General features: G+C 38.1%; 1 protein-coding gene across 1 annotated transcript in view; it reads right to left on the bottom strand.

Annotated features, from left to right (window-relative positions):
• ERC2 (ELKS/RAB6-interacting/CAST family member 2) overlaps positions 1-22773 on the bottom strand; it is a 491439-nt gene extending 468666 nt beyond the window's left edge. Inside the window, exons 1-2 of the mRNA XM_065687581.1 lie at positions 22535-22773; positions 6976-7778 (exon numbers count right to left, since the gene is read on the bottom strand). Coding sequence (XP_065543653.1) covers positions 6976-7632 — 657 coding nt within the window. The 5' untranslated portion in view covers positions 7633-7778; positions 22535-22773. The remainder of the gene's footprint in view (positions 1-6975; positions 7779-22534) is intronic.
• Positions 22774-23662: the final 889 nt, after the last annotated feature.

A 23662-nucleotide genomic window follows, 5' to 3' on the forward strand; every position in this document is an offset into this window, starting at 1 on the left:
TGCCTCAACTGACTATAGTAGGTATTTTGCTCATATTCTTTTAACTTTAAAAGTTTAAATCAGTTTCTCAACAACTTTCAATTTCCAACATAATGAATAAAGGATCTTCTTTTTTTAAATACAATAATAGTACTGCTTCAGCTGACAGTTACACACAGCACATCATACAGACTAGAGTTCAGCTCCTTGTTTTGCAAATACTGGGGTGAACAGTAAAAAAAAAAAAAATTAAAAAAATGTATTTTCTTTGCTCAGATCTTTTTATACCTCAAAAAACACACAAAAATATAATTACTATTATCCTTTTCAAATGACTATTAACACGTGATATAATTTCCATAGAGCTTAAACTATTAGTTTCTACTATATAATGTATGTATATGTATTATCTAAACCAGAACACCACCAAAATGCTTCAGCCAAGACTAAATAAAGTTCTTGTGCACTTACAGGGACACATTTCCCATATTCTTTTTCTAGCTCAGTACTTACCAAGCTTTTTCACATTTGAAATCCCATGGTGTGTAAAACAAAATAAAAATAAAAATTAAAATTAAAATTAAAATTCAGTTAGAAGTAACTACATTCCCTTTTCACCCTTAATCACTTCTGGGTTATTGCTTCCTCAAAATTTCCTTGGCTATCTACAGTATAATGGCTACCTCCTTATCTCTTTCCATTTCCCACCACAGAGCTAGCAGCCTTCCCTGATCATCAGCAACAGCAGCACAAATGCCATGACACACCCTTCTGTCACAGCTTGCTTATTCTGCTTCACACCAGCTATATACTGTCATTCCCCAGCAGAAGAGTCCTGCTATTTTAGCCTTTTAAACTTAGAAAAAAGGAATTTTCTAATGAACTTTCACTTCATTATACTTTCATCTTCAGATAATTAAGTTTTGCTCTAGGATGAATGTTTATTCTACTCCACACACCCAAATGCTTGAGCATTTTGTTTCATTAAAAAAAAAAAAAAAAAAAGAAGAAATATTTTGCACTTACCTAAATTGCCATCAATGTACATGAATTTAAACAAAGAAAACAGTGAAAACATCCAAAATAAAGTTAAAAAGCCACAAGTACGCATGCAGGTTTTAAGACATATAAGAAATATTAAAAAAAGCTGAAGAACGCAAAAAGCAACAGTACAGTGAAAAACAGAAAATAAGGTGAATGAGTTCACTGAACCTAATGGCATTAAAACACCTTTAAAAGAGACTTTCACTGGTCATAAATACTGTATTATAAATTTGAGTTCAAAGTATTTAAATTGATTGTTTTCTTGAAAAAAAAGATAAAAAATTATCAGCTAATACTTTTGTTATTATTTTATTAACATGGTAATATACCTTCAGGAAGCATAGTAAAACATAAACAGAACATTTCCATTTCTTCGGTTACCAGCTTTACCTTCGGTATGTAACCTTGCACTTCATAAATATTCACAATAAGCTTCAAAATTTGTGGTGTTGCACACATTTACACAGAAACAATAAGACACACTGAAAGGTATTTACAGTCCCAAAACCTCCTCAGACCAACCATGGTATTTAGAAATAAGGCCCGGAAGAGGAGGGATTCACTGTAGCAACCAGTATACACCAAAGATACATACTTAGATACATATTAAGGAAGAAAATGGTTATCTGGGAACTCAAACTGAAGACCCAATTGCTGGCAACTACCTACATATTCCACTGGGATCAACCTTTCAGAATTTCAACAGGCATAAACAAAGTATCTCAAAAAAATATTAATCATAGTCTCAGCAGTAGACAGAGTGAAGAAGTAACAGATCTTCAGCTTTCTTTGACTTGCATTTAGAGGATGCCAGCAGGGTCTAAGCAATGGCCTGTCCAGTTTGGAAGCATGCAGGGTTGATTCCAGCTAGGGAAACCATTAGGGTATAAAGTGGCCAGCTTCTTTAAACATCTATATATTAAAAACCTATATTAATGCATAATGATTTTCAACTATATAGTTTTACAACTATATATAAATAATATATATAATTTTTAATTATTTTTTAAGTCCACTGAGTAGTTCCCAGATAAGCCAGCAAAGTCACAGCAAATTAAGTTATAGCCCTTACTAATTCTTTTACAGGGAGAAAGATAACTAAAAGAGTGTGTTTTGTATGACACATCAGAAAGCAAAATAAGTATATGGGATGTTTGGTTTGGGATTATTGGGGTTTTTTTCCCCTCCAGTTTTCAAAAATGTATACATTAGCCCAATCAAGATTTTACTCAGAGTAAGTACTCAGTAGCTGCTCAGTTCTGAATTCATGAATACCTATACCATTTATCTACTGATTATTTTATTAGCTCTATTCTGTTAATTGAAGCATCTATGAGTTATTCATATTGCTACAGATATATTAAAAAAAGAAATCAGGAAATAATTTTGTATTCAGAACTATAAGCCTCTCAGAGGAACCATTCACTACCCTTTCTATCCTTTCTCTTCATCTCATTAATCAGAAACAACCTCCCACAATATCAAGACGGGAATGAAACTTCAAAAGAAGATCAAAATTTATAATGTTTTCAAAGTACACATTAAACAATTTAAAATTATGTGGGTTCCTGTAAGGAAAAAAAAAGATCAAGCTCACCATTTATTTCCAACAACATAACTGTGTCATGAATGAAAGAACCACTGTTCATTGCAAGCAGCCATTCATTTTGTATTAATTATGTAGTATTCAATAATGACATTTATAAGTAAAAAGGGCATTATTTTGTGCAACTGAATTTACAGTTTGAGTGTCACAGTAAATCTAATTATGATATTGTAATCTCATAAAAGCAGCATGTCAACTGATAAACATTAATTTGTTGTCTTAGAACCACCTACTCCAAATGGATAATCTAATTGCCCCTTGGTTTTTGACAGACAGGCAACAATTCTGGGAATGAATACTGCTGAATAATTCCTTGTGTCCTCCCAGTTCTTTCCACCTCATAGCCTTCTGCTCTCTATTGGAACCCTCCACATTAACTCTTCTATATTACACATTGAAGCAAAATTAGAAAGGATAACTACCTACATGGGAACAAAATACAGAATCTGAGATGTTGCAAGTTGATGATTCCAAGATGAAGAACCACTTTGTAGTTTAAAAATACTTAGAGTACTTCTCCCCCTATATATATATATAATCAATCCATATATAGAACACTACTAATGATGCTGTGAGAAAATACGCCACAAAGAGTACATAGAAATAAAAGATAATTAACTTTGGCCTGTAAGATCAAAGAACAGGTGCTCAAAGCACATTTTTCAAAGAAAAATTACCTTCAAAAGATGTCCAAGTTATGTTTACGGTTGTAAGTTTACTGTCCATAAACTTCATGGGTCTCTTTATGCTTTCAAAAGGTTTAATTTTATGAGTTTTCTGTTGAAATACATCCTATTTTATCAGACTATTTCTTCAATTTGCCAAATTTGATTTAATTTTTCATTGTGTTTTCCAGAACATTTTAACCCTTCCTTGCTTGATATTACCTGGGTGCACAACACACATCCATCATTCAGCACTGATGAAAGCCTCAAACACATGACTGATCCCTACCAGCTCATACTAGAAATCATTCCAATTTCACCGTGAATCACTGATAATTACACTTCACTTTAACACAGTCTTCCAATCAGGCATTCATACAACAGCAATTTCATCTCATATGCTTCCTACCAGGTTGCTAATGAAAATCTGAGACAAAGTTTTCCTAATGTAAAAATGTAACTGTTTCTCTTATGCATAAAGCCTGTTTGAAGACAGGCTTGCTTAACATTATTCTTAGCAAATCCATACTGTTAGTTCTATTTTTCCTTGTATATCCCTTATATTTTAGAGTTAAGGATCTTTTAAAAATACAAATAATTCTTATAATTTACAGGTAACTTTGATAGTTCTCAGTATTTTTTCCAGAAACCACAATAAAAATATCAAACTTATAATTTGCTTATTTCTCTCTCCCCCCCCTCCAGACTCCTGTCTGTTGGGAGTTCCCAAAGTTCACTATAAGACTATTTCATCATGTACAGGCAATCTGAAATCAGTTTTAAGCGTTTAAGTCAGAAAAAGCTCCATTTAAGAAAGGAAGTTTCATAAACCAGCAATCTTCAGGCACATGGAGATAAACTATCAATCTTTAGTATAGATGTAATAAATCCTACCCTTATTTTTACCTTTAAAATTATAGTTTTTTGATAATTATAATTGGAATTAGCTGTTTGAAAGAATAAGACTGACAAACTAGCTGACAAACCAGCTTAGACTTCCAAAGCCATTCTTTCAGAAAGGCTCCCTCCAAATGCTCACAAGAAAACTAAGCAGCAATTAGGTAAGAGGAATGGTCCTTTCACACGTAAACATTTGATTACAAGGGAGGAAATAGTCGAAACACATGGTCAAGTCAGAAAACCAACAGAAGAACCCCTGTGGAGTTTTGCTGGAACCTCTGGATAGGTTCTGTGCTGTCCTGACATATCCTAAGCAACCCAGAGAACAGGGTGAACAGTAAGATGACTGATTTTCCTCATGATTTTAGGTAATTTGTGGCAGTAAAGACAAGAGCCAAAAGCAAATAAGGATTTTATAAGGCAGGCAAGGGCTAGCAGATGAAATTCAAGGGAGATTACGTAAAGTTATGGACAAGTGAATATAACCCTACCTTCATGTATAACAAGCTGTGATCTAAACTGGTTATAAGCACTGGTGAGATTCTTCAGATATGATACATGTTTATATTAAAATATTAGCTCAGTACTCAGTAGCAGTAAAAAAAAGTTAATCCAAAGTTTGGGAATCGCTGGGAGAGACTAAAAGGGCAAACACTGTTACACCAATGCATAACCCATTTTACAGCTGTATTACAAAAAAACATGAACTGTTTGGTCTCCTCATCTCAAAAAAAAAAAAAAGTGATAGATCTGAGAAAGACTTAGAAAAGAATAAAAGGAATGTCAGTTTCATGAAAGGAACTATCACACATGCTGAAATTCTCCTGCCTGGAAAATAGCTGATGGAGGGATGTGATGATGGTGTCTAACAAAATTACAGGTGGCACCAAGTCCAGCAGCAAACATCAATTCTTCAACATTTCTTCCAGTACAAGGAACAGGAAACACTAGCAAAAGCCACCAAAACCTAGTGAAAACCAAATGAAAAGCCGTGGTTCTTCACATGACAGGATAAGCTATGGGATTCACTATTATACAAGGTTGTGGTCACCAAAATTTTATACAGGTCCAAAATCAGCTGGGTTAATTCAAAGAAAAGTCCACTGAGAGTTATTAAGCAGACAGAAATGTAGCTGAATCATAAAGGATTGGTGGAGATATTACTGTATACTAAGTCTATTCTATGAACTTCTGGATATTGTTAGCACTTGAATACTGGGCTACCCAGTATTTATATTTACTATGCAGTAAGGATTCATGCTAAATAAACAGGTAAGTTAAAATACGTTCTTCTGTTAGATTCGCACTTACAAGAAAATAAGAGCACTTGTTAAAAATAAAATGATACAATAATCTAGGAAATGAATGAATGAATGGAGGACACAGAACACTCATTTACTTTCCCCTCAAGATGAGAAAATTGCTTTGATGAAGGAAAACACTCACACACAAAACAAACACATAACTAATTTGGCAGGTGACAGAGTCCAAATGCTAACACAAGACTCTGATGTAACATTTCTGCAAGAAAGGCTAGCAAAATCAGTGTATAATAGAATATTCCTACTGCTACTCTTCCTAACCATTAAGCTTTTGAATGGCAGAACCTTCACCAGACTGTTTCTCATGGTATTGGTTCTGACAATAGGTGCACCCTAGTGCACCTACTCTAAATAAATATTAAGTATTATTGCTATCAGTCTCGATACACAAGTTATACAAGAAAATTATAAATCATTTCACTTCACTGAATTCTGGATCAAGAGACAGTCAGTTTCCCACTTCAGTAACTGATGTAAGGCTTGTTAGTCCCATAGCTATTTAGGTTCATGTGATGCCTAGGAGGCAGGAAGTTTGGTGACTAGCACTGATGATCACAAACTCAGAAGTAAATTAAAAATTGCAGTTGTTGCTGCCTGCCAGCAAAGAAGTTTAGATTGAGAATCTGGAAGTGAGAGAAACACAGGACTGTGTTTTTGTCTGGGGAAAGTTAACAGATGGTCTAAAAGGAGCAGCTTTAAAATACGACCAGCAGCCAAAAAGCGTGTGGAAACAGCAATACGAGGGGGCTTTTTTTTTCATCTATTCTGTGCCACTGTTTTGTATAGCTTTGTGTAATAGCATAGACTCAAAGCTTGACCTTATAGCTTTACTCATCCAGATTACAATACTCCAATATTTTTATAACTTGGTGAAAAGACTTATGTTATAAATAAAAGTATCTGAAATTCATATTTACGAGATGCTCTTTTCTAAGACACGGATCTCAAACACTGCTGAAAACACAACTTCCACTTCATTCTGTAACACAGAATTACAGAAGGTTGCATATGGGGATTTAGTATCATATCTTCTTTTAAATTTAAAAGAGAGCTAAGTCCCTACACAGCTCATACAAAATATGCTTCTGGATGTTTGTTTATGCTCTTGCAGAGGTGGCTCATTCACCTCTCCAGGAAAGCTTGCTAGGTTTAGTAAGACTGTTGCTGGAAAAAAAATAAATAAATAAAAGCACTAGACAGTCTCAAAAATGAGAAAAAGGGTAGTGACAAAATAAATATTCTCTTTACCACATGAAAGAAGGTTGCGTGAAGGAAATTATAACCCCATTTGATTCTTATTAATGTGCTTTCCTACTGTTTAGCAGTCAGAGGCAGATAGACCAAGACATACAATTCTTGCTGTAAATGACAAACTTGTTCCAGCACACGATACAGTACCATAAGCAAAACATGAAGTACTTCACTGTGAATCAACAGGAAAACTTTCAGAATTACTTACCTGATTTTCTTCATGGGAAACTCTCATTTGTTCTTTAAGAACTGACATTCTGGCTGCTTCTTCTTTCCTCAGTACTCTTTCTTTCTTCAGCTCAGGACTCCAGAAAGTTTTGATGCTATTCATGGAGGATCCCAGCTTGCTGTCCTTAATGTCTAGTTCTTTTCTGAGAAGATCATTCTCCCTCTGTAGATCCTTGAGCTGAGCCTGCAAGTCTAACATGGTACTATCCCTAACCTGTCTCAGCATAGAAGGAACCTGATGGTGGTGATGGTGTGAAGATGTGGTCAAACTTCCATGCTGATCAGTATAAGAAAGGACATCTGTGTGCGAAAGTCCAGCTGAAGCAATATTAGGACTGCTCCCCATAGCTGTGACTCGACCACCATACATAGCTCGATTTGTAGCCCTTCCAAGAGTCATTGTGCCCTTTGGGAAAGTAGTAGAAGCTACACCTTCATGGTCACTCAGATACATTGGTCCAGATGTTGCATAGGCTGCATTAAGGGATTGGATGTTCTCCATTGATAACGTCTTACCTGTTCCTCCTCCTCCTCCACTACTTGTTCGCCTATGGCCCAGGCGAGGGGATCTTGGCAAACGAGGAGACCTGGAGGGACTTCCTTCTAAGTTGCTGATTGTTCTTGCACTTCCATACATTTTTCTTCTACTTTGAGGTACTATTTAGTAAGAAATTAGTAATACTAAAGTTGAATATTAAATTTATAATTCCAGCTAGAAATGTTGGCAGTTTCACTGCATTCTTCCAGTAGACAAAAATCTGTTGTTCCTCCGAAGTCAGAGACCTGAAAGGAGATATTATGAAGTTAAGTAAATTTGCATCTTGTAAACTTATTTTCCAAGTAATTAGCATATATCAGAAAATAAAGTAACCCACTTCCTCAAATAACTACTTTAGAAATATAGTATACATTTTGTATTTAGGATGACTAGTTAAAAATGCATCTCAAGCTAATTTTATTAAAAAGAGCTGTTCATTTTATTCTTGCTAGAAAATATCTTTACTCAGTTTAATTATCTTCACATTGCAATAAACATGGGCCCAAAAGCATGTATTACCCGATACGTTAATGGACTGAAATGACTACATGGAATTACATCAAGAAAAAGCAAACAGCTGTTGTTAACATTAAGAACTACCCAGAATAAGATATTACATTTTCAAAAGACAGTACAGAAGTAGTAATTCAGTAGTTTCCTATATCCTCCAATAATATTAACACAGAATAAGGAAATCAGCAGGAGTTTTAATTTTTGTTTGGATTACCAAACATATTTTTTTGATAGGAAAAAAGATAAAGAAAGCTTGTTTCCAATCGTTCAGCTGTAACCAGCAAAGACAGTTTAGGAAAAAAAAATTAACAATAAAGCTAAGAAAATTTTAGTGAATGTTTCCTTCTGAACAATTCTAATGTATTACAACAGGGTATTATTTGCTCAGTACTAGCTTGCTACCAGTCGTTGTTAATAAGCTTTTGAGGAAAAGTCTGCATGACAATAATCTAGGATCTCATTTAGAAAATTAGCGTTCACGAAGTACAATTTTATTTCTTTTTTACCTATTAGTATCATATTATTCCTTAACTACGTTTGTAATTTATTTAACCAAACAGACAGATGTGGACCAATGCTCAGTTTTCAAATTCTTCAATATTATCATCATACATTTACCAAGTTTTAAGTAAGTTTATTAACTTTACATAGCATAAACATAGAAACAGGGCTTTAGGGTTAGGCAGGCCCAACGATTTTATTCTAACAAACCTGAACATTTCAATTTGTGGTAGTACTTAAATTGATGGTCATCAACCAGATTTAGTACCATTTACTTCAAAGATAACTGGAAGAAGAACAAAAGCTGGATTCAGTCAAATCCAGTAATCTTTAACTGTACCCTCAAGGCATCCTCATTATCTACAGACATGTTATTTCCAGAGCTGCAAAACATCTGTACTACATTTGCTGTAAAGAAAGTATTGATGCAGGAACAGGCAGAAGGATGATTCGATGTCACTTATTAATAAGTTCTAGCACATTATAGCCTCACCAATGATACTAGCGTAAAACACTATGGATATCAATGATGTCAGCAAACAAGAAGCATGCCATGTTCTCCAATGACCCCTCATTTTCCCTCCACAATCATACACCACATGGCTCTCATTAATTCTAAGAAATGCTTGGTATATTGTATGTTTTAATCAAGTTTAACAGCCAACATAGTCTAAAGCATTTTTGTTTCATTTGAATTACCATTATTGTCCAGGGTTCAGCAGTAGCAGTAATTTTTTCCTTCTTAGTAGCTGGTGCAGTGCTGTGTTTTTGACTTTCAGCCTGGGAACAGCACTGATAACACTGATGTTTTTCTTGTTGCTAAGTAATGCTTACTCCGACCAAGCACTTTCTGAGTCTCATGCTCTGCCAGGGAGGAGGGGAAGCTGGGAGGAAGCAGAGACAGGACATCTGACCCAAACTAGCCAAAGGGGTATTCCATATCACAGCACATCATGCCCAGCATATAAACTGGGGGCAGTTACCTGGAAGGGCGAGATCACTGCTCAGGTCGGGCTGGGTACCAGTCAGTGGGTGGTGAGTGGTTGTATTCTCCTCCCTTGTTATTTCCCTTATCATTATTATTATTGGTGGCAGCAGTAGCGGTTTGTGTTATACCTTAGTTACTGGACTGTTGGTATCTCAACCCGTGGGAGTTACATTCTTTCGATTCTCCTCCCCAGCCCTTCGGGAGCAGGGCAAGGAAAAAAGGAGGGGGGGGGACCGTGAGAGAGCACCTGCATGGTTCTGAGTTACAGGCCGGGCTTAAACCACGACAGTTATGCTACTGAATTAGATGAGGTGTTTCAACTACTTTTCATCAACAGTGGCCATTCTCGTGAATTTTCACCTCTTTCCCAAGAGGTCACAAAAGTATTGTGTCAAGAATCACAAGACAGCCTTGCACTACACCAAAATGTTGATGTCAGTGCCACTACGGCTGCTGGGCAAAAATATACGAGTGTGGAATTTATTCAACATCGATAATTTGGAAACACTAAACTCTTTGTACTGCACCCAGGCTGCTCCATTAAAAGTATTTAATTTCAATGCAAACATCACCCCTGGCAAAATACGTAAAACAAGCTAACATTGCTCCATACACACTACATTAAGACCAGTAATTCTGTCATAAAACATTACCCATTTTTGCCATGTAAAAACATTTGGCTATGCATAAAGCAAAGGCAGAAGTACCTACTTCAACGAGAAAATGTAGTTTTTAACTATGTAGGAAGACAGATACAAAATTATGCTCTAGCAAATCTTTTCTACTGCAGGACCACCTAACTGGAGGCAAAAGCCTGATCCAACTCCTTGAGCCATGAAAGCCTCTTAAAGCTTTCAGAATTCAGCCCCAAGGGGCACAGATTTAAAGGAACCAGATGTAACTTGCTGATTTGTACTTTCAAATTTTGATTTGAGTATCCAAATCTACCCCCTTTTCAGCTGTCATCCAGCATTCAAGAGATGACCCACAGCTTGTTTCACAAAAAAATGGTGCAAGTTTTCTGCCATCTCAACTTCAATACATTGATCAAACTGTATCTCATCATGGCGACCAGGGGCAATGCAACTATTTATCCTAATTCTCAATTGCCAGCCATTCTCTGAGCAAATAACATCACTTCTAATATGCTCTGAAGAATCAATCCTAGTGTATTTCTGGTTTCCTGAGAAAGTTCCACAGTTCCTTCAATGAGGGTCTCAGATGAGGTGAGAGAAAATCATTTTCCTTCCACTATCTCACAGCAGATCCTGAGCAAAACCAACTGTTTTCCAGACTGATACAATTCTCCACTTCCCTCCCTCCTCAAGTCTGGCCTGATGAAAAAACAAGACTGTAACTGTAAACTGACAATGCAAATTTACTTGATACAATCATGCATTTTTAGATGAAGCAGACATGATACATAGCTAGGCAGTGGAAATTGGTGCATATTTGCTAATCCTCAAAAACACGGGTACAAAACACCCTTATGTCATTTCAGTACTGTTTTTTCTTTCCATAGCCAGTCTGGTGAATAAGTAATTTATGCTTCTTCCTTTGAGTCACTTAATATCCTACTGAGACTTTTCTTGATGCCTCTGATATATATTTTTAGTATTTGTTTGGCTTTTAGAATTTATTAGTTGTGTTCCATCTTCTTTTGTCTACCTGCTAAGTTTTGAGAAGTCCTCAAAGCAGAGAACACTTTAACCCTCCAATGCTTACCAATGACCCCTACTGAAAAAGGGAACCATTATCCCTCATCCAAAGGGAGATATAACTTCTCCCTGGACTTCTTTATTTTCATAATCATCTTCAAATACTGATTTAACACTGTAACTTCTATAAGCCTGTGAAAATTCTGAAAGGAATAGGAAAAGAGAATTAAATCACCACCAAAGAAGTGTTATTACATCCACAGCATTTTCAATTATTATTTTTAATTTTCCCCTGAAAGTATTCTAATCAAGATGGAGACCTCCAAGCCCTTTATAGAGAAAGTGCAAGAAAACTGACAATATGCTTGGGTTTCCTTTCTTTCATGAGCTCCTAAAGATAGCTCACAGACCAAAACCTGAAAATTCTGATGTAAGAATTTCTTACAGTTTATCTGTAAGAATTTGTTTGCAATTCATTACCTTCTACAATCTCAATTATACACACTGGACCTCTTGCCAACACCTTAAAAAAAAAAAAAAAACAATAAAAAGAAAAAAGGAAAGCACATGAATGTGTGCTTTTAGGGAGTTTATACATCTTAAGGATAAACCTTGAGCCTTCCTTTATGGCTGTGAAAAATCTCAGGCAAAGTAGAAACCATACACTATTGCTTTATGGAAGAGGGGAGAACGGCATCTACATCATTTTCTACTCTTCACTGCTTATACACAAAACCTTCCTAACTTCAGAAAGATTTATGGAGTGTCTCAACGTATCAGGAATTGGAGGCATGAAGAAGCAATATAAGCCTCAGGGCCTCAACAACTGTCACACATATCTACTGCCTGTAGAAAAAAAAAGAAAGAGGAAATCCCTTCTCCCACCTTCCCATAGAACCTGCTGACACAAGGCCGTTCTAGTAGAATTTGGAAAGGGCAGGTAAGATACAGGTGATTCTATCTTGAAAATGAAATTGATTTTATATTTCTATTTCAATTGTTCGGGGAATGGTGAGGAAATTATCACTGTAAACCAATCATTTCTCACCCAATGTTTCAAGGATGGTTTTGCTGAACTAAAGCACAACCTTTATGCATCATAGTCCAAGGGGCAGAGAAGGAGATAAATGGAAGCAAGTGGAAACGTAATAATCTCATCTATGTAAGATGGGAGAGCTGTTCAGACAAGAACAAGAGTACCCACAACTAAAGGGAACAACCCTCCCTTTTGAGAGAAGCCCAGAAGCTGTACATGTTGCAGTTGTAAGCACAATGGAGCTCAGAAACATCTCATGAAACCTCTATAACCCAAAAAACTTGTGAGACAAAAAATGACTCAGATTCATTCAGTCTAGTTTGGGACAAGCTGTCAACCCGCCCCTTGCATTTTTCCCCACAAAAGGTTAGTTAGAGTTTTAAAATGCAAACCTAGAAAATACAAGAAAGAGCAGATGCTCATCTACTTCATAGAATCATAGAATAGTTAGGGTTGGAAAGGACCTTAAGATCATTTAGTTCCAACCCCCCTGCATGGGCAGGGACACCTCACACTAAACCATCTCACCCAAAGCTCCATCCAACCTGGCCTTGAACACTGCCAGGGATGGAGCATTCACAACTTCCCTGGGGAACCCATTCCAGTGCCTCACCACCCTTACAATAAAAAACTTGCTCCTTATACCCAATCTAAACTTCCCCTGTTTAAGTTTTAACCCATTACCCCTTGTCCTGTCACTACAGTTCCTAATGAAGAGTCCCTCCCCAGCATCCTATAGGCCCCCTTCAGGTACTGGAAGGCTGCTATGAGGTCTCCACGCAGCCTTCTCTTTCCAGGCTGAACAGCCCCAACTTTCTCAGCCTATCTTCATACGGGAGGTGCTCCAGTCCCCTGATCATCCACATGGCCCTCCTCTGGACTTGTTCCAACAGTTCCATGTCCTTTTTATGTTGAGGACACCAGAACTGCACACAATACTCCAAGTAAGGTCTCACAAGAGCAGAGTAGAGAGACAGGATCACCTCCTTCAACCTGCTGGTCATACTCCTTTTGATGCAGCCCAGGATACGGTTGGCTTTCTGGGCTGCGAACGCACACTGCCAGCTCATGCTCATTTTCTCATTGACCAACACCACCAAGTCCTTCTCCTCAGGGCTGCTCTGAATCTCTTCTCTGCCCAACCTGTAGCTGGTGCCTGGGATTGCTCCAAACCACTTGATCTACTTGTGTCAGTACTTTCTTACATAAAATATTTTTTAATGTCCATTATGTATGACTTAAAAACTAACCGTTATGATAGTAACTTTAACATTTTGCCTTGGAAACAGAATTATATAAAAGGATTCAGAAAATTAAGCATGCATTCTCAGTGGGAGGGAGGGAAGAGGCCAGACACACCACACACACTCATGCTCTCATCAGCCTTGTAAATCCCAGCAAATAAGAAATAGTCTATTCCACGCTAATATACCTCCTGCTGGCTGTTCCAACTTAGGTTTAGCTTACTTTCCACATTTCTGCTTCATCACCTGCATTCTGCAGACAATAACATTCACATTATCCACATTACTTAAGTCTCTGACACTGTAATTTTATTTGCCTTTCAACTAGCTATTTTTTTGGAAACTTAAAACATAGGATTCTAATACAATGCTAATAGAAGGCCTGTCTCAGTTTAATTTCCAAATGCATTATTTCTACACATAACATAATCATAGTTTCACCGAAATACTGTCTTCACAGAACCCCATCAGGTTTGGTTTTCAGTGGTCACATACTTCTACAAAAACCAGTTTTCTGCATTGTATCTGTCAATCTTTGCATGAAAACAAAACAACTGTGCGGAGGCATTGTAGTTTAGCTTCAGAACAGATTAGGAGCTATCTTGCCAGGTTTCTGAGCTCTGTGCATCCTTATGGTTCAGAAAGAATAAAGGAAACTAGATCTTGCTAGAAAAAAGCCTGTGGTATCTGAATAAGTTTTAATGAAATGATTAAATTCCTCCTTCATTCAGTTCAGAAGAATAGGTTGCTACATTCCATACCCTTCTGTTTGAGCCTAAGTTGCCCAGCAGTTTCAGATCAGTTACTCCAAACCATTAAAAACAGGTAAGAGTTTAAACTTTGCTACCAATTCTGCATGAAGCCACAGTGCATACAGAGTTTTCACCAGCTGCACATTAGAGGTTTCACCAACAAGCAGGTTGGTGCTAGACAGCACAGTGGGGCTAATCTCACAGCAGATTTAACAATGCTATTGAAGAGAATCATCAAATTAAAGTATGCTGAAAAACACCAAGAAGCAGAAATTTTTCAATAACCAGATACAGAGCCAGAGACAAACCTTTCCTCATGAGATATTCCCATGACAGAAAACATAATACAAGCAAATATTCAGACTGTGCTCAGGAAGCACATTCACTACTAAATCTGAAGTATCATCTTAACTGTACAGAAATCATTCCTCATATTAAATAGCAGCCAAACATCTTTAGTGAAGGATAAATTGATTTGATTTCCTCCTTCTCCTGTTTACCAGGGGTTTGCTTTTTGGAGTTTGGTTTGGTTTGGCTTTTTAACTCAGACTAGGGCACCCTGTTAGTTACATAAGGGCCACTGTTACCATTTCCTGGTCATCAACTGATGACTAGTATTTGAGCATGGAGCTACTTTCTGACTTAGTGTCAATAAATTTTACGTACTGACTCTTTACACCATCTTCATAGGCAGACAGAGTTGGCTCAGGACAGACACCAAAATGGTGAGGGAGGGTAAAAAGAATCCTAACAATTATGCTTAGAGAGTTCAGGCCTCATTTAGGCTTTCTGTGCCTCTTTCTCTGGTCAGGATCGCCTAGTCAGCAGTACATTTGAATACTGGGCAAACACTTAATGTCTTTGCACAACTATTTGCCAACATTAACATTCAGCCAAGAGCTCAAACATATGTAATACTACCAAAAGCTTTAAAGGAACTCCTTCCTTACAGCTATCCTCCCCAGATAACACACAGTAACAGCTGAGGAAACTATCAATTTTTTTTTTATTTTTTTTTTTTTAATACTCAGTGGCTTCCAAACTGTCTAAAATCATTTGGTACTATACAGCTCCCCAGGTATAAACCAAAAGCAAGAAAATAAAAGAAGTAAGAGATGATATAGAAGACAAAGGTCCTATACTCTGCACCAGGACACATCTTGCCTGTATTTTGAGGCACCACTAGAAAAGGGAGATTCACAGAAAATGTTCTGTTCCATAAATACATATCCCAGCAGACAGTAAGGATTTTACTAAAATAAAGAAATCATTTTAATCCTCTGTCACAACAAGAAAACATCTCTATATGCCCCTGTATGCAAAAGTCCAGGGATGCATGCCTATTTAAAATGGTGACCAAGAGCCAGAAATACTTCATTTCACCTAGCTTTTCTACTGTGTTAACAGTGGCTCAACACATCCTCATAAAAGGGAGCATAAAAAACACTTCTGACTGAATTATCAGGACTGTCAACTCTGTTAATCTCCAGCAGATTTAGGCAAAGAGTCAATAATACCTTTTTAATTCTCTGGTATACAAGTTTCAGTTTTAAATAAGGCTAGCATCCAGTAGAGGTACTTCTTCCAATGTACTGACTTTTTCCTCTTTATTACAAAGTTAGAGACAGTGTAATTGTTTCAAAACACTTTTAAAGCATAATATTAATTAGAAACATGCTTTAAAATAAAGTAAGATTTAAACTTCACCAACACCTCCATTACTTCGTATTTTCTAAGTTAAGTCTGTTGTTGAAACACTAATTTTATCTCTAACACTTCCACTAAAGGAATTCTTTCCTGCACTCCTGCACGCGACAAAAGAAAGTCTCTTTGGGACAAAACAGTCTCCTCTCCTAAGGGAGGCAAAAAATTTAGGGTTTATTTTATTTCGTTTTTCTTATGCTGTGTCTAACATGAAAGACCTGAAGACAGATCATTAAAAAAGGCTTTCATAGCCAAGCAACGGCAGAGCCATCACATCTGGTTTTGCCAGAGAACACACTGAGTCTTTATAAAAAGCTATAGGGCAGTGCATCTGCAATTCTGGGCAAGCACAACCAAGTACCACCTGCAGTCAGCTTCTTTTCCAATGCAGACTATCACTATCTAAGTTTATTCCGATTAATGGTCCACCAACAGAAGCAGGGACGCTTAGCATCATCCTTTGTTTAAAACACTAAGCACCGGCTTTAAGAGCGTCGTTAAGAGCTTCAAAGCTGCAAGGTAAAATACCCCCAGCTTAACTGATCAAAGGTCACAGTCCTGAGCTCGTTGTGTCTCTGTATTGCTATTCACCCGCTCCCTCTGCAATTTTTAACGTAAAAACCCCAATTTTCGTTGGAGGACGAAGGACGAATGGTGCTAATCACAGCAAGGAATAGAAACACATACATTCCAAAACACTGCCTGCACCTCTGTGGGTTTTTTCTCAGACTTGTCAGGATACACAGATATTTCAAAAGTCTTGGCAAGCTTTCGTCTTTCCAAAGAAATAATTCCTGACATCTTCGCAGGGATGCAGGTCTCTCTTACTAAAATTCCTTTTCCTACTCTGTATTCATTGTGCCTTCCATCCTGCAATTGTTAATCACTTGCCTCTTATTTCATTCTCAGTAAGAAATCTCATTTATCAATACAAGCCTACAATTACAAATTCCAGTCTTTTGTGGAGGATTAGTCTAAGGCACCAGACAAACAGTACTCTTCATTTAGTACCTATTAAACAACTACAGGCAATGAAAAAATTAACTGTCTTTAAGTTTTTACTAAAATAGTTTTCTTCTGGGAAAAACACTAAAATGTAAGTAATCCTTAAGAACAGTATGCTTTTAACAATTATTCCTAAGGAGCAGACTTTTGCTTTGCTTTTGCCAAAATTTACCTGACTCGAATAACTATCTAGCAGTTTACAGAAACACTTTGTTACAGATTGAATTACCTTTGCGAAGTTAAAGCTTAAAATCAGCATGAGCTAAGAAAACCTGGAAGTTTTCTAGCAAAAACTGGAAGACCATTGTCCTTTCTGTTACTTCTGAATTTGTTATGCTAATGACACCAAGTTGCAATTATGATAGAAACCTCGGTTTTTCTTATGGAATAATTGTGTGCATTTATTTTTTTTCCATTCACATACTCTGGACTAACAGAGCCCATTCTGAGCGTAAGCAACACTTACTCACAAATACTACAGCGGAAGCTTGTTACATCAACTGTTATGTCATCGTCCAAGAAGGCAAAAGATTTAGAGATGAGGAACCAATATGGCAAATTGCTTGATGCTTTAGACCTTGCAGAAAGAGCATTTATAATTCAGCTATTGAGAAAACCATATTTGTATTACTTTTGAAGATCACACAAGAGATTCATAAAAGTTATATTTTTATTACATAAAAGAATGTTTTAATGTTTTTATATATGTGTGCTTATACTAAAGACATTGCTTCAAATTAAAAACTTCTGTAAGCACTGTGCAACACCTATTCTCTATTTCCCCCTGCTGTACATGATAGTAAATAAGGCCAGAAGAGATTCACAAGACACAGAGTAAATCAAATGCTCAGAAATTACAAAAGAAAAATATCATTATATTAAGCAAGTATTTCCTTACAAATTTAGTCCACAGTAGGAAAAGTCAAACTTTCAATGCATCAGCAATGGTTTGATAATAACAAAATAAACAAAAAGGCCACAAACTTGTTACACATGTTCAATCAACATCAAACGGCTATATTGTCAACATTCACACCAGTCTTTGAAACATAAGGCTGTTTACTTGGTAACACACATACATTAAACATAAAGACTGCAATTATTCAATTAGGAATAAAACCTAGGAGCTGAAAACAAAAGGAAATTGACTGAGTTTATCATTAGACCTGTAAATTTGTCTATTTTCATAGTAAGTATGTTTAAGACTATTCTGTCATTTATATAAACGTAATACTTTTCATTTTAAGATGCATTTAAGACTCATAAGCCTACCTTAGAAATAATCCGAGATACTTTTACACAATGGAGTATTTTTGATTGAACTATGTCTGTTCACATCAATGTTACTAAATACTGGCATATATTTGCAAGCTAAAACTTTTTTTTTTAATACAAAGCTTCCATTCACATAAGAAAGCAACAGAATAGTCATATGATCAGCTATTAAGACTACCTGCGTAACTCCCAGATTTTTCTTAATACTTAAATACTGGGATATTTACAATTTAGCAAGCCTAAATATCTACTATGCAGTTTACATTTCTTTGAATATTACACATATTTGTGCATTCAGCATGCTTTGAAGCTATCAGAGCTGAAAAACATGCAGAACATCTCTCTGTTCTCTTCACTAGGATATAAGAGTATGCACATGTTTCAGGATCACATCAAAAAGAGAAACTGTCTGTGCCTCAGCCACATTAGATCAAAGATCTCTGAGGAACTTACAGACTCTGTCAGTAATGCAAGTGATTTAGCAGATTACCTCCAGATTCTGCCCCAAAAACATTAGAAGGCACTGCACTTCTGAAATTACCTTTTTACTTATTTATTCACAGAGAAAATTAAAAAGAGTTCCCCAGTCTCTTGGTTGTTGGTTAACAACTTCATAGCAAAAAACAATCTTCCACCTTTAAGCCAACACTGAACCCATGCTAGCTTTGCATAATCATGCCAATTCACAAGTGCAATTTACAAGTCCTTACAGGCATCCAACATGAACATTTGATATTGATGGCAGATGTTATTGTAACTACTTTCCTTAAGGAAAAACAAGCAGATTTCAAATGAGGTCTGTGAAAGAGATATATAAATGAAAACAAAGGTATCTCATGACTGCCAATGCTTAGCCATCAAAAATAAAAATGCTTTTACACAGCAGACTGTCTTCCAGAGAAGTACCTGAAAGTATCTATTTCTTGCACTATTGTTGCACACTGGTCAACAGAGAACTGTGCTTTACCATGTCACATCTGTCCACTGATCTGAATTGTTCAAAGAACATGAGTGGTAAGAACTGTATTTCAACAACAATGTATTTTGAAGAAAATTATGCACTACGGAAAACTGCGTAACTCGAAGTTCACAAAGAAGTAACAAACCTATGCTGTTTTATAAAGTCATTAAATGACTCTGATATTGCACATATCACAGACATAATGAAACCTCTATCTTATTAGACTACCTGTAAATTAATCTTACTGACCATGAAAAGTGCTTACTTAACAGTACTGAAAACTGAAGCAGCACAAGCACAGCCTCCAACAGCATTCAACTCATATCTGACAAAGAGAAATCTGTTCCTGAAAATGCAAGTACTGTGGTCTCCAAGTCCATTCAATTTGTTATTCTTGCAATGAGGCAATCCAAATGGATGCCAAATAGTGTAGCCACAAGTACGGACACAGCAAATCTTCTTTGGGAATTGGAATAAAGTCACCAATGTGTTCTCTTAGCCTCTCAAAGTCAGTAGAACAGTACACCCAAAAAGTCAGCATTCATTCCAAGTAATGTGGGCTATTTTCTTGGAGGGAAACTGTCCCACATGTTATCAATGCTCCATGCAACACATCATCTGTTGGACTGAATTCAGGAAGACCAGATGCTTTTGCTACATTTCTTTCACTTCCTTCCAAATAAACTGCACATCATATCCAGCAAAGCAGTCATTACAGACATTGCTTTCTTTAGTGACTTCCCACCTTAACTCCAGTTATACCTGTAACTACAACATGCCATTTATAACATTTATCTTTGATATCTTTACTCCTTTCAACATTCCATGGCATTTCCCACACAATTTAAAGTATTTTTTGAGAGTTTAAACTCTAAAATAAATCTCTCAATTTTCTATTTGTGTAGAACTTAGCTACATCTCACTGTGACTTCAGTTACAGGAGTAGATAAGAAGCACAACAGAGTGAGAAGCTTAAAAAAAAAAAAAAACAAACCAAAACCCCAGTATTTGTTGAAAGTGGGATAATTAAGGAAGCCACTTGTTAATTAGGCAGAAGCATTTCCAATGAATGCCCATCTGCAAGAGTTTCCAAGGTAGTCCAGAAAGTTGATAACCCCTTTCAAAAATCTACTCATAAAATTTCTCAATAAAGTTTAGGCTTTGCTAAACATCCAAAACACCAAAGGCTCCCACACATCCAATCACTATTTTAAGTGATATATACCTTAAATGTAGACATATTCCATCTGCCATCCTAAAAGGACAGAAATTCTGAACTACACTTCTCCCTCATATTCTTGTTACAAAATAAGAAGAATGTAGTGACATATAACTTTCCAAACATGTAAACTGTCCACATTTCAAAGTCTGCATTTCTAATATTGTGAAGGAATTCCAGGTCTCTCTGAACAAAAATGGTGTGACAGTAATGGAGCCTTACCCAGGCGGTATTAATGTTGCAGAATAAGTAAGTTGACGCAACCTCACCATTGCTCGGTACATATGAATCACTCAAAAACTAAAACATCGTAAAAATATTTTAGAGCAATCCTAAAACTGAACACATATAAACTCACAAGTAAAAGAGCAGTCACATTAAAAAAAAATATATAATCGGTATCGCAGTAATATTTCCTAGGTGGATCTGACTAATCATCTCGATATATATCCCAGGCATTTTGCAAACTAAATTAAACTGAGAAGATAACAAATGCATCATAGTGGATAAAAATATATTAAACACCATAAGAGATACAGGTGGGAGAACATATGTTGTCTTTGGAAGTGATACACAGACTGGTTGCTTCACCCTCTTTGAGGGGTGAAAAACCCACTCTTTTCTGTTAGTCATCCTTTAAAGTTCTGCAAGAATCATATTTCTAAAGCAAGAAAATTAACATGCACATTCTTTAAAAAAAAGATGCACACTGACTAGCTAATTCTCTAAATATCAGGTATATACATGCTAAGATGGCAGCATGTGCTCATCTGATACTTTGCTGATAAGAACACGGGCCCCTCCTTCCCTTGCCACCTTTCTACAGTCTTCAGAGCAGGCAAGAAATAAGAGGGGCCACTGGCATGTATAACTGTACCTTAAAATCACCATTCATCAGAATTGGACTACCAATAGGTTAGAGGAGTTGAAAAACTACCTACAGTATACAAAAGGTTCTCCTCTGAATCTTAAGTCACTAACAGAAGGTAAAAGGAGGTCAGTGCTCAGGAAGATCACAATTTCTAAGGCAAGGAGCTCCATTCTGCACAGTAGGATGGGAAAGAACAAAAGATGCCTCTCTGCATGCCAGCTTTCTCCTCCGTGCTTGGGAAGGAAGGAAACCATTCCAGTAACCGAATCCCATCTACTGGAAAAGGGGAGCATCTTAGTTGAAGATAGAAGTCACTTCCTAGACATAAACCCACCTTCATTGTATAGGAATAAATAATAAAAAAAAAAAAAAAACACCACAGGATCAGAAAGCCAAAGCACATGATCTCAATGCTAGAGCAAGGAAGGAAAGAGTATCATCTTCCACTTTCAGGTAGACAGTGTTATCAGCCTAGGTACCCCACCAACTGAGCAGGATTAGAACAGGAGCTACATGTAATGGAAGCCAAGTCTCCTCTAAAACTGTCTGAACACACTTTCTCCAATACAACAACCACCTTACAGATCTCAGCATTACCCTTCAAAATTATTTACTCCAACTGTTTCCTGGAGTCAGCGATTTTACTATCTACTCTCAAGAACACAAATGGCATTTTTGAAAGAAAGGCAAGAACAGCCACATACGTGACTTCTCCTTCACTAGCAAAACGTTATCTCCTTCCCATTTCATTCCAAATGAAGTGTCTATTTGAAGACACAGTACAAATTAACTAGCAGTACAAAAAAACAAACCAAAAAAAGAACCAACGCAACAAATACAAAATCTCTCAGTTCTTCACGGGAAGATCTACCCCACACTGCATGCACTTGTAAGAGATAAAGCAGTTTCTCTACAGTTTAAACATTTAGTTTAAACCGGAGCTGTAAAGCCATAAACCTCAGGGGCTGCCCTCACCTCAATCCTTTGGAAGAATAAATGAAGTTCCGTTCACCTGCAGGACCCCCCACTCACTTTCCTTTAGGAGAAACGAAACTGCTAACTCACTTCAATGCCTTTGAAAACTGCTTTACACAGAGCCTTCAAACAAAAATAACAGTAACAGAAACATTTCTCTTAAAGCACTCAAGAGATGTGGGAATTAATTCTCACACGCATGAAGCCAAGACCTGCAGTGGAAGTTTCTTCCTTCAAGAAACTGTTAACAAAGGTTTTCGCACAGAAACATATTCCTTAAGGGAACGGGCCAAACTTACCATTACACACCCCCTGCGCGCAAAACAACAGACCCTGGAAACTGACATTTTCCTCTTCATACCCAGTGAAAACACGAAGCCAGGAAATGCACTGCTCAAGCAGACGAGACCGTGAAGGAACAGAGCCTACGAGAGCCTTACAGAGCAGGCAAGGCACACACCAGCGGCACAGCAAGGCGGCGGCTGCGCGGCCCCGCGGGGCGCTGACAGCAGCGGCTGAGCAGCAACCGGGCCCCCCAGCCCCCGCGCGGGCTCCTGCGGCGGGCAGCACCGCGACCGCCGGGCTCCGCGCGCGGCACGCGCCGGCCCCCGCCCTCCCGCAGCGAGGGGAGATGGGGCGCGCCCGCCCCGCCCGCCAGGCATGAGGGGAGCGGAGGGGCGGGGCCGCTGCCTCCCGCCCGCAGCGAGCGCCGCGGGTAGCCCAGCGCGGCCGCCTCCTCTGCCGGGGCCTGCCCGCAGCGAGGTGGAGAGGGGCTTTACCCGAGCAGCAGCGGTGAGGGCCTGGGGAGGAGGGGGAGTTGAAGGAAATCCCGCTGGCAGAGGGGCTGCTGTGGGGGTCCCTGGAGGGACGCAGGTGGTGGGAGGAGGCACCGCCGCTCTGACACAGCGCCTGCACGGGGAGTTGGGCCAGGTCGGGCTTTCTCAACTCCTCGCTGAGGAGAAGCGAGATGGGGAGGACGGTCCGAAGCCCCTCCTGCCCGTGGGGCTGGGAAACCAGCGACCGTAGGGTGAAAAGAGGCTGAATCTAAGCTGTGGAGTAGAACGGTTTGCCAAGATGGGAAAAGGGCGGTAACTGCTCTGCACAGCATCTTCCCTCAGAGCAGGAGAGCGAGGCTGGGAGCAGGCTTGAGACGGAGGAGGTTTTACATCCTCAGCTTCGCCACAGGGAAATGAAGGACCAGAAGAGAAGCGACTTGATGGAAGGCGGGGGGGGGGACGGAGGACGGGATAGACCTTCCCCGCTTCTCCGCCCTCCGAAGGGGGGAGCCGGGGAAGGGCCTGCTCGTTCTCGGAGGAGCTGCCGGAAAGGGGTCGCGTACGAGGGGCCGCCCTAGGCATGCACCTGGAGGCACGGGAATCGGCAAGAGAAAGCAAATCCCAAACAAACAAATAGTTAAGTGTAACCAG

Source organism: Lathamus discolor, chromosome 7, assembly GCF_037157495.1.
Source record: "Lathamus discolor isolate bLatDis1 chromosome 7, bLatDis1.hap1, whole genome shotgun sequence".
NCBI classification, from domain to species: Eukaryota; Metazoa; Chordata; class Aves; order Psittaciformes; family Psittacidae; genus Lathamus; species Lathamus discolor.